The sequence below is a fragment of the Rhinopithecus bieti genome, unplaced genomic scaffold, assembly GCF_001698545.2.
Source record: "Rhinopithecus bieti isolate Rb0 unplaced genomic scaffold, ASM169854v2 scaffold_22, whole genome shotgun sequence".
Lineage (NCBI taxonomy): Eukaryota > Metazoa > Chordata > Mammalia > Primates > Cercopithecidae > Rhinopithecus > Rhinopithecus bieti.
This window is the reverse complement of record NW_016803136.1, coordinates 1,546,074-1,561,414: the sequence shown is the minus strand read 5'-3', so window position 1 is coordinate 1,561,414 and position 15,341 is coordinate 1,546,074. Positions and strand designations below refer to the sequence as shown.

Sequence of the window (15,341 nt, the reverse complement as noted above, 5' to 3'; positions counted from 1 at the left end):
TTTTTTTTTTTTTTTGAGACAGAGTCATGCTCTGTCGCCCAGGCTGGAGTGCAGTGGTGTGATCTCGGCTCACTGCAACCTCTGCCACCTGGGTTCCAGCAATTCTCCTGCCTCAGCCTCCTGTGTAGTTGGGACTACAGGTGCCCACCACCATGCTCGGCCAATTTTTGTATTTTTAATGGAGACAGGGTTTCACCATATTGGCCAGGATGGTCTAGAATTCCTGACCTCCTCATGATCTGCCCACCTCGGCCTCCCAAAGTGCTGGGATTACAGGCGTGCACCACCGCGCCCAAACACATGTTATCTTCTAAGCCCGTTTTTCTGATTCTGTTTATGGATGGGAAAACAGATGCTTCCAGCAGCAGGAACTTGCTCAAGGTAAGTGAGCTGGTGGGGCCAGTTCAGACTTAAGTCTAACAGGTTGGAAACCCTAACTGCTCTTCTCGGCGGCCTCGCTGGGTCTCCCCAAACTCCGCAGCATTACAGCCCCACCCTCGGGCCCCCTTCCCAGAGGCCTGGCGGGCGCAGGAGCAGGAACAGAACAGGCCTCACCTGGGCCCGCTCACCTGTGAAGGGGTCCCAGACGTGCACAGCCCCGTCACAGCTCACCACGTGCTGGGGGGCCTCGAGCTGGCCCACGAAGAAGACGCTTTTGCGGTGCTGGGTGTAGACGAGACGTGGGGCCATCTCGCTGGTCCCGTCGCCATAGTTGTACAGTGGCCAGAGGCGCACGGTGCGATCCTTGCTGCCGCTCAGGAAGAAGTCCTCGCTGCTCAGGGGTGCCACACACTTGACGGCCCCCGAGTGGCCCGGGAAGCTCTGCAGGCGGATCTGGTGGAAGTGAAAGTGGGCGTCCTGCTGGCTCACGCCGATCTCGTACTGCCAGTACGCCAGCCAGTTTCCGCTCAGCCCGTGGGCGCTCCGCGGCAGCTCCTGCTTCAGGGCGTTGTCCTCGCTCCCGCTGCCCAGGCCCCCGCCACCCACCCCCGAGATGGGGCCCAGCGGTCCAGGGTTCTCAGGCCGAGAGTCATTAGGGATCTGAATGCGATTCCCCACCAGGACGCTCCCAAAGGTCCCCGAGTGGCCGTCATCCTGAGGGCAGCCCCCACCCTGGGGGTCCCACTCGGGGCCGGTGCTGGGCACGGTGGGCTCCATGCTGGCAGGGTTGCGACTGCTCGGGCTGACGCTCTCCAAGTACAGCCCCGCCAGCTCCCCAACCAGCTTGTGGTTGGGGACGATTTTCCGGATGATGTCACCTGGATGGGAGTGGGAGAGGTCCTGAGACAGGGAAGATGGCAGGCGGCTGCTATCACCCATCCAAGGACTCGGGAGCCACAGAAGACGGGACAGGAACTGGCTCTGCAACTCTGGGCAAGTAACTCTGTCTCTGAGCCTCAGTTTCCTCCCCGGTGAAATGTGCATTCATTCCGTTGTGATGTACACATGAGCGTCTTCTATATGTGCTGTGCCGTGCTGGGCACTAGGAATAGAATACGGAACAAGACAGGTGGTGCCCTGGCCTCCCAAAGCTTAGATTTCAGTGGCGGGATGATAACACGTGTTATCTGTCTGTCTGTCCTCTGCAGGGAGATGACACGCTGAAACGATTAGCACAGCACCATGCAGGGCCCAGAGGGGAAGCTTCGTAAACAGGAGGCCACTCCTTCCCTCTCAGCTCCTGCAGACAGCCAGTCCACCGCCCTGACTCTCCTGCCTTCCCCAGGGATGCTACAGGCCAGCTCCTGGGCCTCTCTTGCTGGCTACTGCTCCGTCCCTGTTTGTATGTCACCTTGGACGTAGGGGTCTGAGACCGAATCCCTTTGCTCTCACCCAAAGAAACTGCTTAGAACCCACTGCTGACTCTGGGGCAAGGGCAGAGAATGGGGCCTCCCAAGGGAGGAGACGGCCACGAAGGCTGTGACAGGGAACGTGACGGGGCAGTACCCAACAGGCAGGAGAAGGGCACGTAGATTGTGTACGCCATCTCCAGGGTGAACACCTTCTGCAGCTCGTCCAGCAGGGCAGGGTCCACGGGCCGCTGCTGCCCATCAGAGAAGACCACCTGTGGCAGCTGGCCCTCACCACGGCCCGCGGGGTCCAGCTTCAGATCCTGTGAGCAAGACGCCCAGGAGGTCAGCCGGGTCCACCGCCCCCACCCCAGCCTGCCCTGGCCCTCACCGAGGCCCTCAGGGTCCAGCTTCAGATCCTGTAAGCGAGACGCCCAGGGGGTCAGCCGGGTCCACCGCCCCCACCCCAGCCTGCCCTGGCCCTCACCGAGGCCCTCAGGGTCCAGCTTCAGATCCTGTAAGCGAGACGCCCAGGAGGTCAGCCGGGTCCACAGCCCCCGCCCCGGCCTGCCCTGGCCCCGCAGATCTGCCCACCTGTTGCCGAAGCTCATGCAGCTGAGAGAAGACCTGGAAGAAGGTGGCCACAGGCTCGCTCAGGTGCTGCTGGACCATCTCCTGTCCGATGCGCAGGCAGATGAGGGCAATGAGGCTGATGGTTTTCACACACAGGATAGTCCGGGCCTGGGCCCCACTTGGGAACCTGGAAACAGAGCTCATGAGCTCCAATCCCGGGTTCTGCAGGACTTGACCAGAATCTATCAAAAGCTTTATTTATTTTTATTGAGACAGAATCTTGCTCTGTCACCCAGGCTGGAGTACAGTGGTATGACCTCGGCTCACTGCAACATCTGCCTCCTGGGTTCAAGCAATTATCTTGCCTCAGTCTCTCGAGTAGCTGGGACTACAGGCATGAGCCACCATATCTGGCTAATTTTTTTTGTATTTTTAGTAGAGATGAGGTTTTGCTATATTGGCCAAGCGGGTCTCGAACTCCTGACCTCGTGATCCACCCACCTCGGCCTCCCAAAGTGCTGGGATTACAGGCGTGAGACACCATGCCCAGCCTTTATATATATTTTTAAAGACGAGGTCTCATTTTGTTGCCCAGGCTAGTCTTGAACTCCTGGACTCAAGCAATCTTCCCATCCTGGCCTCTCAAAGTGCTGGGATTACAGGCATACAGCCACCACGCCCGGCCATATCAAAAGCTTTAAATGAAAGAAGCTCTAAGACCAACTGGTTCAAACCAGATGAGGAAACTGAGGCACAGGAAAAGGGTGTGGCTTGCTCAGGGTCAAAGAGCGGGGATCAAAACCAGGACTCTTGACATCCAGCCCAGTGTTACATCCTCTCCCCTGAGCTTCCCAGCCCCTCCTGGGCAGCCCCTCCGCTGGGCCGGTCCCCCTATATCGGCTGGGGCGGAGGCCTACCCCGTGACGAGGGAGGTGAGGAAGCTGAGCACGGGCAGCAGGACCTCATGGCTGATCCGGGGCAGGATGTCCATGAGTGTGGTGTCTGAGAGGTACACGATGATCTTCTGAGTCAGTGTCACTGCGGCCAGCAGCCCCGCCTCCTTACGGCTGTTCAGTCGGCTGGGGCCTGAGGCACTCCCTGGGGCCACCTAGAACCACCCAGCAGATGAGGGCCTGGCAGCCCCAGGGACCCCCTGGCACCCAGAGACCCCGGGCCAGCCCTCAGGTCCTCAGCCTTCCCAGCCCCGGGCCTGCCAAACCAGCGACTGACCAGGTAGCTGATGTAGGGCAGGTACTGGTAGGTGAGGACGGGCTCCCCATACAGGTGGGCGATGTGGAGGAGACAGCTGAGCACGGGCCCTGACACGATGTCGCCCAGGACCGGCCTCTTCTGGTAGATGTTGCCAGCGCTCAGCGGAGGGCTCTCGCCACTGCTCACCGTGAACTGCTGCCGAGTGGGTCCTGCCAAGGAAGAGCCAGCAGTCCTGAGTCGCCAGTGGAGGGCCGGAGGGAGCCTGACCCTGCAGGGCTGCACTGGCTGCTTGAGCTCACGCTAGCCTGGGGCCCAGCCCGGCCCTATCCAATTGCTGGCACTTACAGACCGGGACCCAGCACCTAGCCGGGGGGTGGTTTGAGGGAGGGGTGGGAAGGATCCTCGCTGGAGGGGGCTTAAGCTAGGCAGAGGGCCTGGGAGAAACCCTCATCTCCAGCACCGACCACAGGCCTCCTTACCAACATAACAAGACGTCAGCAGGCGGAGCAGGTTCCGGGCCACGTGGCGAGAAGCCACTGTGGGGCCGAGCTTGGCCGACAGCCAGCGGACCATCTTGCAGGCTGTATCTGTGGGGTGGGAGCAGGCCCTGAGCTCCTCAGATAACATGAGTTCATCACCCCTCCCACCCCACGGCACCCCACTCAACCACCTCCGGCTGCAGCTCTGCCAAGAGCCCAGCCCAGGCCGGCTGTCCCACACCATCCCCCTCCACGTACAGTGGCAGAGGTGCCTAGGCCCTGGCCTGTGGGACTCTGGCTGCTCCAGACTCCTCTCTACAGGCACGACCTGCAGGAAGTTAGCCTGCCCGTCGGTCTTCTGAAACTCCTTAACGAGGCCTGGCCCGGCCCTGGCCACCTCCCTTCTGGCCTCTCTTCCCTCCACTCCCTCGGTCTCCCCATAATGGCTGTTCCCTGCTTTTCTTCTTTTTTTTTTTGAGACAGAGTCTCGCTCTGTCACCCAGGCTGGAGTGTAATGGCACGATCTCAGCTCACTGCAATGCAACCTCTGCCTTCCAGCGCCCTTACTCTCTTCCTTCAATCTCCAGGGTCAAGTGATTCTCCTGCTTCAGCCTCCCAAGTAGCTGGGATTATAGGCACCCACCACCATGCTCGGCTAATTTTTTGTATTTTTGGTAGAGATGGGGTTTCACCATATTGGCCAGGATGGTCTCGATCTCCTGACATTTTGATCCACCCGCCTTGGCCTCCCAATGTGCTGGGATTACAGGTGTGAGCCACCGCGCCCAGCCCCCTGCTTCTCTTCTTGAATGGAACATGACAGCCTCAGAGCCTCACACACTCTGTTCCCTCAGCCTTCAGACTTTCTTTTTGCCCATTTTTGCCTACCTCCTTCCTACTCCTACTTGAACCTCAGCTGTCTCTGCTTTTAAGGAAGCCTGCTCTGACCCTTGAAAACTAGATGTAAAAGCACCTTTTTTTTTTTCTTTTTTGAGACGGAGTCTTGCTCTGTTGCCCAGGCTGCAGTGCAGTGGCACAGTCTCAGCTCACTGCAACCTCTGCCTCCCGGGTTCAAGCAATTCTCCTGCCTCAGTCTCCCTAGTAGCTGGGATTACAAGTGCCTGCCACCACGCCCGCCTAATTTTTGTATTTTTAGTAGAGACAGGGTTTCACCATGTTGGCCAGGCTGGTCTCGAACTCCTGACCTCAGATGATCTGCCTGCCTCGGCCTCCTGAAGTGCTGGGATTAGAGGCGTGAGCCACGGCGCCCCCGAAAAGCTCCATGTTCCACTCCCTCCCAGGAATGCAGCCATGTTCTTTATCACACTAACATAATACACTTGCTTAAGACCGTCTACACTGCAGCATCTTGTCTGCTGGGTGTGAGTTCTGTGAAGGCAAGCCCACATCTGTGTTGCAGGTGGCCCTGGCTCGATCCACTGCTCGGCACAGAGTAGGTGCTCTGCAAGTGTGCAGGGAGAAGCAGGAGGTGTTTTTGACCAACACCTCCCAGACCTGGGAGCTTACCAAGGAGGATCTTCTGTTCTTTGCCTTCTGACTGCTCAGACAGTGGCTCCTCCTCTTCTTCCCCATCTCCCCCACTGCTGCCGGCCACAACCGTCTCCATGGACAGCACCGTGTCAGACAGAGTGAGCTCAGATGCTCCGGTGACCTCCTCCTGCTCCCCCTCCTCCTCCTCTAGCACCAGGCAGCCGTCCTCCTCCTCCTCGTCCTCCTCGGAGCTCTCGCTTTGCTTCAAGTCCTGGCTGCTGTCGCCTGATCGAAGGCTGCTCTTGTCCACGGGGGCACCCCCCTCGTCTGGAGCCCGCTCCTCACCCAGGGAGGTCTCACTGGTGCTGCTCTTGTCACTCAGCCGGCCCAGGCTCACAGCCTCAGCCTCCTGGGGTTGGGGAGACTCAGTTACATAGAGCCCAGCCTGGAAGTCCTCTGTCTCAGGGAGGTCAGCCTGGTCGTGGAAGCTGACGCCAGACGTGTAGTCTGGGAGCCCCAGGCCCGAGGAGGCAGGAGGCTCCCCATCCATGGGAATCTCCTCCCCAAAAGCACAAGAGCCAGGCCCGGCCCCGGGCAGCCCGCTCTCCTCCTCCTCGGCAGCCCCTACCAGGTCCTTGGTCTCCTCCTGGGAGGCCTCCGCGCCCGCCAGCACCTGCAGGACATGGGGCAGTAGGTGAGTGAGAAAGGCCTGCAGGCCCAGCCGCACCATCAGCTGGGCCACAAAGCAGTCCGTGTACAGGTAGAAGCGGCCATGTAGCTGGCAGGGGCTCTCGTAGGCACCAATGAGAGGCTTCAGGAGGTACTTATTGGCGTTTTTGGGGCCCAGTGCCTTGGCAACAGGTTCAAACAGATACCAGGCAGTGTACACAGCCGTGTGCTCCTCGGACATAAGTGACAGCACAAAGGGCAGCAGGATCTCCAGGCCCTCGGGGGTGATGTCCTTCAGCACCGCACCCAGCTGCTGCCACAGGGCAAACACCAGCTCGCGCCCCTGGGCCTCGTCCTCCACGCGCCTTGCCTGGTACAGGAGGATGAATCTGTGCAGCGCCGGGAAGTAGGGCGGGAAGGGAACCACGGAGCTGAAGGAGCTGAGAAGCTGGCTTGGGCAGGGTGGGGGCAGGCCCTGGGAGACAGGCCTGTACTCAAACAGTTGGTCCAGCTTGCCCCTCTCTGCTCCCAAGGGGATTTCGGGGCCACTCAGCTGTAGGAGTGTGTCCAGCACGGGCTGCAAAGACACAGGGACCTCCTTGGGGTGGCGTGTGCAGAGCCCCCGGATGGCCTCGAAGCGTACCCACAAAGGTGCATCGGGCTGCAGCGTCCGCACCCTGGTGGCAAACACCATCTCCGCCAACAAGACACCCAGCGCCTGCATGTCCCTGTGAAGCAGGCACTGCAGTGGCACAGCTGGCTGGACCCGGGGCTGCTCAGGCACCTCCAATAGGCCCCCTAGGCCTTTGGCCAAGAAGTTGCCCGTTTTTTCCAGCTCCTCCAGGGCCTGCACAGGATTGAAGCTCTCAGGAAGAAGAATCCTCCCCTCCTCGCCCTCCCCAGGGTCTACCCCAGCAGCTTTATTCCTGCGGCCTGGACGGGAGGCTGAGAAAGACAGAAGGCCAGGAGACGCTTGACCGGAGAAGGAGCCCAGCTGGTCACCTGCTTTCCCAGTAAGGGAAATGGAATCCAGAGCTTCTGTGGCCTGTTCCAAGTCGTCTTCTCCTGCCACCGGCCTGTCTCTGGTCCAGCTAGCCTCGCAGGGAGTGGCCTCTAAAACTTGCCGGCCCACTTCATTTGGAAGCTGTCCCAGGTTTTCCGTGAAGTCCTCCCGGCCTGTGGTCTCCTGGATGGTCTGGACCAACAGCTTGGGGATGAGGGGAGGCTCAGGGGGAAGGGCAGGAGCCCCAGCCAGGCGCTGGGGGTGTGGCTGATCAAAGAGCTGCACCACCCCGTAGCTGGCCAGGTGAGTGTGGGCGTCCACCAGGTGCAGACACACATTCTTCTCTTTGACTGCCTCCTTGCCCTGGAGTTTATAGCCAAACGTGAGGTCGATCCAATGGTGCAGGTCCCGGGACACCTCGCAGCTCTCCAGCAGGGCTCGGTGCGCAGCCACGAACTCCTGGCTTGAGCTGCACCAGGCTGGCACGTCCAGGTCAGGCATGTCAGGGTGGATGGAGCGGAAGATAGAGGGATCGGTGTAGAACTCCGGGATACACTCATCGGGGGTCCAGTTCTGCATCCGCTCCATGCTGGCCGGGTACTCGTGGGGCTCCCACTGCGCGCGGACGTGTCCGCAGAGCACCGACCGAGGCGTGCGCCGAGCCTTGTACACGTAGTACGTGATGTCGGAGAGCACGTCTGAGATGTGGTGAGGCACGTGAGGGGGTTCCCCGCCGCCCGCCCCGCCTGCCACGAAAGCCTGCCGCGTCATCTCGTACGTGAAGTCCAGTTGCTTATCTCCCTTGTTGAGGCGGAACTTGGACTTGCGCAAGTCTCGGAAGCGCCCGTGTGGCGTGGTGAAATCCACCACCCAGGGCAGCACGGGGTGGTAGTTGGGGTCCCCCTGCCGCCGACCTGCCAACCGATTCAGCTGCATGAGGTAGTGGAAGTTGCTGATGCGGCCGTGCACCCAATCTAGCACAAGGCCCCGAAGTTCCTCCTGGCCGGTGGGTTGCCCAGGTTGCCCTCCCTGCTCCCCTTGAGACGCAATGCCCGCCTCATCCCTTGCCACAGGGGCCTCCTCATTCTCGTCCTCCTCGGGCCTCTCATAAGCACTCAGGTCCAGTCGCAGCTCGCTGCAAAGCTTCTCATCCACAGCGACGTGATGCAAAGACAGGGCCCCGCACGCCAGCCCCTGGCGGTGACAGGCATCCATAGCCCTCAGCACGCGGAAGAGAATGAACAGTACCTTGGCCTGGCTGTTGGTCAGCTTGGCAGGGCTGAAGGTGACCACGTCATGTAGGGAGAACTGCACGTAAGGGTGTACCACATACAGCATCTCCGACGACTCCAGCAAGGCCTCAGCCCGTAGGAGACTAGGGCAAGCAGGGGTGCCCCGAGGGGGACAGGGGCCTTCTCTGGTATATGATGGGCATTGGGTAGTTTCGCCCACTGGCAGGAAGGAGCAACCATAGACCCTCTGCAGAGCCTGCCGTACCGAGTCCAAGGCAGGGACAGCTGAGGGGGCAGGGCTGTGACTATACGGCTGCCCGTAAGTGTGGTATGCATGGCGCCACAGGTTGCGATAATTCTGGGCGGCAACCTCCTGCATGAAGCGAGTGAGCGTCTCAGGGCCGCAGGACCCGTCCTCAAAGGGCAGGCCCCCGCCCAGGGGGTAGGACAGTCTCCGCTTCCGCAGCCCATGCACCTCCACGCGCGTCCAGCCGGCAGGCAGCCTCTGCACAGAGCGCTGCAGCAGAGTCCGGACTTCCGCTTCTCCCAGGCCCTCTGCGCGGGGACAGGGTCCCAGGGGCAGCCGGCGATCGCGGAGGCTGGCCAGCCAGCGCGCAGGCACTAGGGCCACCACGTGGGTGCCCCCCGGGGCCGGAGCCAGCTGCCTGGGATCGATGCTCAGGTCCCTCTCCACGCTCCGGAGCAGCTCCTGCATGTCTGGGTTTGGGGGCGGGTGCCAGCCCCCGACCGGGGTGTTGAGAGCGCCTGCCCGCCCCTCGCTGCCCTGGGCCATCTCCTCCAGGCCGCCCGGGGGCAGCGCGGGGCTGAGCCCGGCCACGACCCTGCAGGCGACGGCTTCCGGGGTGCCAGGCCGGCGAGGCTGGGATGGGCGCGGGGCAGGGGCTGGGGCGGAGGTGGCCGCGGGGAGCCGGCGGCGGAGAAGAGGCGGGAGAGGGGCGCGCTTACCCCTCCGCGGGTCCTGCGCTCCGGGCGCGGCGGGGCAGAGGCTGCCGGGCGCGAGCACCGGGCTCCACCGTGACGGGTCAGCTGACGCGGGTCACGTGATCGCCCCAGCACGGAAACAAGCGCACGTGGCTCCAGAGGCCTGGGCGGGACCCGGCTTCCTGCCCCGCGGCCTCCGCGCCCTCCCTCCCGCTGCTCTGCTGTGGCTGGGTCCCGGCTCCGCTTCCTCCCAGGGCTGGAAGGGTCTCCAGCCAGCTCAGCCGGGGCCGGGCGGAGGGTGATGCCGACCTCCCCACCCCTCCCTGCTCCCTCCAGCACGCACCAGTGCGGGTCCGGGAGGCTGTTCCCAGAGATGCCAGCCTCTACGAAAGTGCCGGCCACAGTCAGGGGCAGAACTGGGACTTTTTTTTTTTTTTTTTGAGATGGAGTCTCCCTCTGTCGCCCAGGCTGGACTGCAGTGGCGCAATCTCGGCTCACGGCAACCTCCGCCTCCGGGGTTCAAGCGATTCTCCTGCCTCAGCCTCCCTAGTAGCTGGGACGACAGGCGCGCGCCACCACGCCCGGCTAATTTTTGTATTTTTTGGTAGAGACGGGATTTCGCCATGTTGGCCAGGCTGATCTCGAACTCCTGGCCTCGTGATCCACCCGTCTGGGCCTCCCAAGGTGCTGGGATGACAGGCGCGAGCCACCGTGCCTGGCCAGAACTGGGACTTTTGACATCAAATCCCTTCGGCGCCTCCACGCCGCCTTCCATAGGAAGGAGCTTTTTAATTTGCCGAAGTACTTCAGCAGTCGCATTCCATTTGACCCTCACAACACATTCTGTGAGGGAGGGAGGACAGTTATTACTGTTTATATTTTACAAGTGATAACGGAGAACGGCCTGGCGGAATGGAGACTTAGAAACTGGTGCCAGACTTCTTTCTGCCCCGGAGCACTCCCTCCTGACAGCCCTCTCACGGCCTTTTAAAAAACAAAACTGGCCAGGCCCAGTGGCTCCTGCCTGTAATCCCAGCACTTTGGGAGGCCGAGGTGGGCAGATCGCCTGAGGTCAGGAGTTCGAGACCACCCTGACCTACATGGAGAAACCTGTCTCTACTAAAAATACAAAATTTAGCCGGGTGTGGGGGTGGGCGTCTGTAATCCCAGATACTCAAGAGGCTGAGGCAGGAGAATCACTTGAACCGGAGAGGCGGAGGTTGCAGTGAGCCAAGATCACACCATTGCATTCCAGCTGGGGCAACAAGAGCAAAACTTCGTCTCAGAAAATAAATAAATAAACAAACAGGCCAGGTGCGGTGGCTCATGCCTGTAACCCCAGCACTTTAGGAGGCCGAGGCGGGCAGATCACAAGGTCAGGAGATTGAGACCATCCTGGCTAACAGGGTGAAACCCCGTGTCTACTAAAAACACAAAAAATTAGCTGGGTGTGGTGGTGGGTGCCCGTAGTTCCAGTTACTTGGAAGGCTGAGGCAGGAGAATGGCATGAACCCGGGAGGTAGAGCTTGCAGTGAGCCGAGATCGTGCCACTGCACTCCAGCCTGGGCGACAGAGTGAGACTCCGTCAATAAATAAATACATAAATATAAATAAATAAATAAATAAATAAATAAATAAATAAAATAAAAACAAAACCAAGCCCTGGGCCATCTGAGGGAGAGAAGTGGCCCAGGCCCAGAGGCCTGGTGTCTTGGGGAAGAAATGTTCCCCCAAGACTTCCTGTTGCAGATTGGCCTTTGCGGTACCACAGAGCCTGCCAGCTGTGGTCAGAGCCTTCCAGATGGCTGGGGGAAGGGTGCGGCACAGGATAGGGAATAGAAACCAGACAGCTAGCACCAAAACGATGTGATTCCTTCAAGGGGTCTTAGTTCTGACTCATCTGCAGGACAGACAGACGATTGTCTACAGTGAAAGCACTGGCCCTGTTTCTTTTGTCTCCCTCTTAGGAGAGAGTTTGCCTCTTTTTTTTTTTTTGAGACGAAGTCTGGCTCTGTCGCCCAGACTGGAGTGCAGTGGCCAGATCTCAGCTCACTGCNGTGAGCCGAGATCGTGCCACTGCACTCCAGCCTGGGCGACAGAGTGAGACTCCGTCAATAAATAAATACATAAATATAAATAAATAAATAAATAAATAAATAAATAAATAAAATAAAACAAAACCAAGCCCTGGGCCATCTGAGGGAGAGAAGTGGCCCAGGCCCAGAGGCCTGGTGTCTTGGGGAAGAAATGTTCCCCAAGACTTCCTGTTGCAGATTGGCCTTTGCGGTACCACAGAGCCTGCCAGCTGTGGTCAGAGCCTTCCAGATGGCTGGGGAAGGGTGCGGCACAGGATAGGGAATAGAAACCAGACAGCTAGCACCAAAACGATGTGATTCCTTCAAGGGGTCTTAGTTCTGACTCATCTGCAGGACAGACAGACGATTGTCTACAGTGAAAGCACTGGCCCTGTTTCTTTTGTCTCCCTCTTAGGAGAGAGTTTGCCTCTTTTTTTTTTTTTGAGACGAAGTCTGGCTCTGTCGCCCAGACTGGAGTGCAGTGGCCAGATCTCAGCTCACTGCAAGCTCCGCCTCCGGGGTTTACGCCATTCTCCTGCCTCAGCCTCCCGAGTAGCTGGGACTACAGGTGCCCGCCACCTCGCCCAGCTAGTTTTTTGTATTTTTTAGCAGAGATGGGGTTTCACCGTGTTAGCCAGGATGGTCTCGATCTCCTGACCTCATGATCCACCCATCTCGGCCCCCAAAGTGCCGCGATTACAGGCTTGAGCCACCGCCCGGGGAGAGTTTGCCTTTTGAAGGAGCTTGGTGTACAGGTGTGACGGTCCCATAAAGGCACTTAGGAAAACTAGGCCTTGGCTGGGCGCGGTGGCTCACGCCTGTAATCCCAGCACTTTGGGAGGCCGAGGCGGGCAAATCACGAGGTCAGGAGTTCAAGACCAGCCCGGCCAACTTGGGGAAATCCCATCTCTACTAAAAATACAAAAAAATGAGCTGGGTGTGGCAGCGGGCGCCTGGAAACCCAGCCACTCAGGAGGCTGAGGCAGGAGAATTGCTTGAACCCTGGAGGCGGAGGTTGCAGTGAGCTGAGATCGCGCCACTGCACTCCAGCCTGGGTGGCAGAGCGAGGCTCCGTCTCAAAAAAAAAAAAAAAGAAAAGAAAAGGAAAAAGAAAACTAGGCCTTATAGGAGAGAAAACAGGAGGGCCAGGTGCAGTGGCTCATGCCTGTAACCCAGCACTTTGGGAGGCCGAGGTTGGCAGATCACCTGCGGTCAGGAGTTTGAGACCAGCCTGACCAACATGGAGAAACCCCGTCTCTACTAAAATATAAAAATGAACCAGGTGTGGTGGCGGGCACCTATAATCCCAGCTACTTGGGAGGCTGAGGCAGGAGAATCACTTGAACCCAGGAGGCAGAGGTTGCAGTGCATGCTAATGCACTCTAACCTGGGCGACAGAGCGAGATTCCATCTCCAAAAAAAAAAAAAAGAGAGAGAGAGAGAGAAAACAGGAATGTCTCAGCCATGATCTGATTTCATCTGTCTCCTCTTTCTTGAAGGGCAGCTGGAACCTCTCATGTGCTTGGTCATACGACCTTGGGCAGTAATAACTTACAACTAACGTGTGGAGCATGAACAGGAGCTAGTCACCTGTTAAGCATTTTGCATACCCTGTTTTGTGTAATCCTCGCCACCCTTTTAAGAATATTTTTTGTTTTTTTTAAGACAGAGTCTCACTCTGTTGCCCAGGCTAGAGGGCAGTAGTGTGATCTCAGCTCCCTACAGCCTCGACCTTCCAGGCTCAGGTGAACTTCCCACCTCAGCCTCCTGAGTAGCTGGGACTACAGGTACATGCCACCATATCCAGCTAATTTTTTGTATTTTTGTAGCTGCAGGGTTTTGCCATGTTTACCAGGCTGGTCTTGAACACCTGGGCTCAAGCAATCTGCCCATCTCGGCCTCCCAAAGTGTTAGGATACAGGGAGCCACAGTGCCTGGCCAATTTTTTTATTTTTATTTTTTGACATAGGGCCTCACTCTGTCACCCAGGCTGCAGTGCAGTGATTTGATCACAGCTGACTGCAGCCTCGACCTCCCCAGGCTCAGGTGATCCTCCCACCTTAGCCTCCCAAGTAGCTGGGACTACAGGCAGTGTCACCATGCACAGCTAATTTTTTTTTTTTTTTTTTTAAGATGAAGTTTCGCTCTTGTTGCCCAGGCTGGAGTGCAATGGCGCCATCTTGGCTCACCACTACCTCCGCCTCCCGGGTTCAAGCGATTTTCCTGCCTCAGCCTCCTGAGTAGCTGAGATTACAGGCATGCTCCATCATGCCTGGCTAATTTTTTTGCATTTTTTTAAGTAGAGATGGGGTTTCTCCATGTTGGTCAGGCTGGTCTCGAACTTCCGACCTCAGGTGATCTGCCTGCCTTGGCCTCCCAAAGCGATGGGATTACAGGCGTGAGCCATCATGCCCACCTAAAGAAGATACTTTTATGCCCATTTTAGGATAAGGAAGCTAACTGACTACCTTAAGTAACTTGCTCAAGGTCATGTAAGAAGCTAAGAGGCCGGGCGTGGTGGCTCAAGCCTGTAATCCCAGCAGCTTTGGGAGGCCGAGTACGGGCGCGGATCACGAGGTCAGAAGATCAACACCATCCTGGCTAACACGGTGAAACCCTGTCTCTACTAAAATAGCGAGAAAAAAAACTAGCGGCGAGGTGGCGGGCGCCTGTAGTCCGCAGCTACTGGGAGGCTGAGGCAGGAGACATGGCGTAAACCCGGGAGGCGGAGCTTGCAGTGAGCCTGAGATCCGGCCTGCACTCAGCCTGGGCCCGACAGAGGCGAGCTCTCTCAAAAAAAAAAAAAAAAAAAAAAAAAAGTCTGGCTATTAAGTATCTTTAAAAGACTATGCGTTTGGCGCGCGGGTGGCTCCAAGCCTGTAATGCCCAGCACTTTGGGAGGCAGACAGGCAGATCACGAGGTCAGGAGATGCAAGACCATCCTGGCTAACCGGTGAAACCTGTCTCTACTAAAAATGCAAAAAAACTAGCCGGGCACTGTGGCGGCGGCTGTAGTTCCCAGATACTTGGGAGGTCCTGAGGGCAGGAGAATGGCGTAAACCCGGGAGGCGGAGATTTGCAGTGAAGCTGAGATGCCGGCACTGCACTCCACCCGCGGCGACAGAGGCGAGACTCACGCCTCAAAAAAAAAAAAAAGGCCGGGCGCGGTGGGCTCAAGCCTGTAAATCAGCACTTTGGAGCGAGACGGGCGATCACAGAAGGTCAGGAGATCAAGACCATCCCTGGCCTAACCCGGTGAAACCCCGTCTCTACTAAAAAAATATAAAAAAATAGCCGGCGCGAGGTGGGCGGGCGCCTGTAGTCCCAGCTACTCGGGAAGGCTGAAGGCAGGAGAATGGCGTGACCCGGGAGGCGGGAGCTTGCAGTGAGCCGAGATCCGGGGCCCACTGCACTCGCAGCCTGTGGCGACAGAGCGAGACTCGTCTCAAAAAAAAAAAAAAAAAAGAAAAAAAAAAGAAGCTAAGAAGCAATAGAGCCAGGATTCACATCCAAGCCTGTCTGATTCAGTGTTCTTGGCTGGGCGCGATGGCACATGTCTGTAATCCTAGCACTTTGGGAGGCTGAGGTGGGCAGATCACCTGAGGTTAGGAGTTCGAGCCCAGCCTGGACAACATGGTGAAACCCCATCTCTACAAAAGTACAAAAATTAGCCGGGCATGATAGCAGATGCCCGTAATCCCAGCTACTCGGGAGTCTGAGTCAGGAGAGCTGCACCATTGCACTCTAGCTGGGCAACAGAGCAGAGTGCAGTGGAATGATCTCAGCTTACTGCAACCTCTACCCCCCAGTTCAAGTGATTCTCTTGCCGCAGCCTCCCAAGTAGCTGGGATTACAGGTGCCTGCCACCACGCCCA

General features: G+C 58.2%; 1 protein-coding gene across 3 annotated transcripts in view; it reads right to left on the bottom strand.

The window, feature by feature from the left end:
- WDR81 (WD repeat domain 81) overlaps positions 1-9,491 on the bottom strand; it is a 14,604-nt gene extending 5,113 nt beyond the window's left edge. The window contains exons 1-7 of one of the 3 annotated variants that reach the window (XR_001884443.1): positions 5,582-9,491; positions 4,055-4,162; positions 3,594-3,784; positions 3,281-3,471; positions 2,385-2,550; positions 2,003-2,113; positions 570-1,259 (exon numbers count right to left, since the gene is read on the bottom strand). Coding sequence is in view for 2 of the 3 variants with exons in the window: in XM_017866804.1 (XP_017722293.1) it covers positions 556-1,259; positions 1,948-2,113; positions 2,385-2,550; positions 3,281-3,471; positions 3,594-3,784; positions 4,055-4,162; positions 5,582-9,242 (5,187 nt within the window). In the remaining variant the exon portion in view is untranslated. Of the gene's footprint in view, positions 1-555; positions 1,260-1,947; positions 2,114-2,384; positions 2,551-3,280; positions 3,472-3,593; positions 3,785-4,054; positions 4,163-5,581 lie in introns of all 3 variants that reach the window. The other 2 variants (XM_017866773.1, XM_017866804.1) reach the window with 2 other exon arrangements.
- Positions 9,492-15,341: the final 5,850 nt, after the last annotated feature.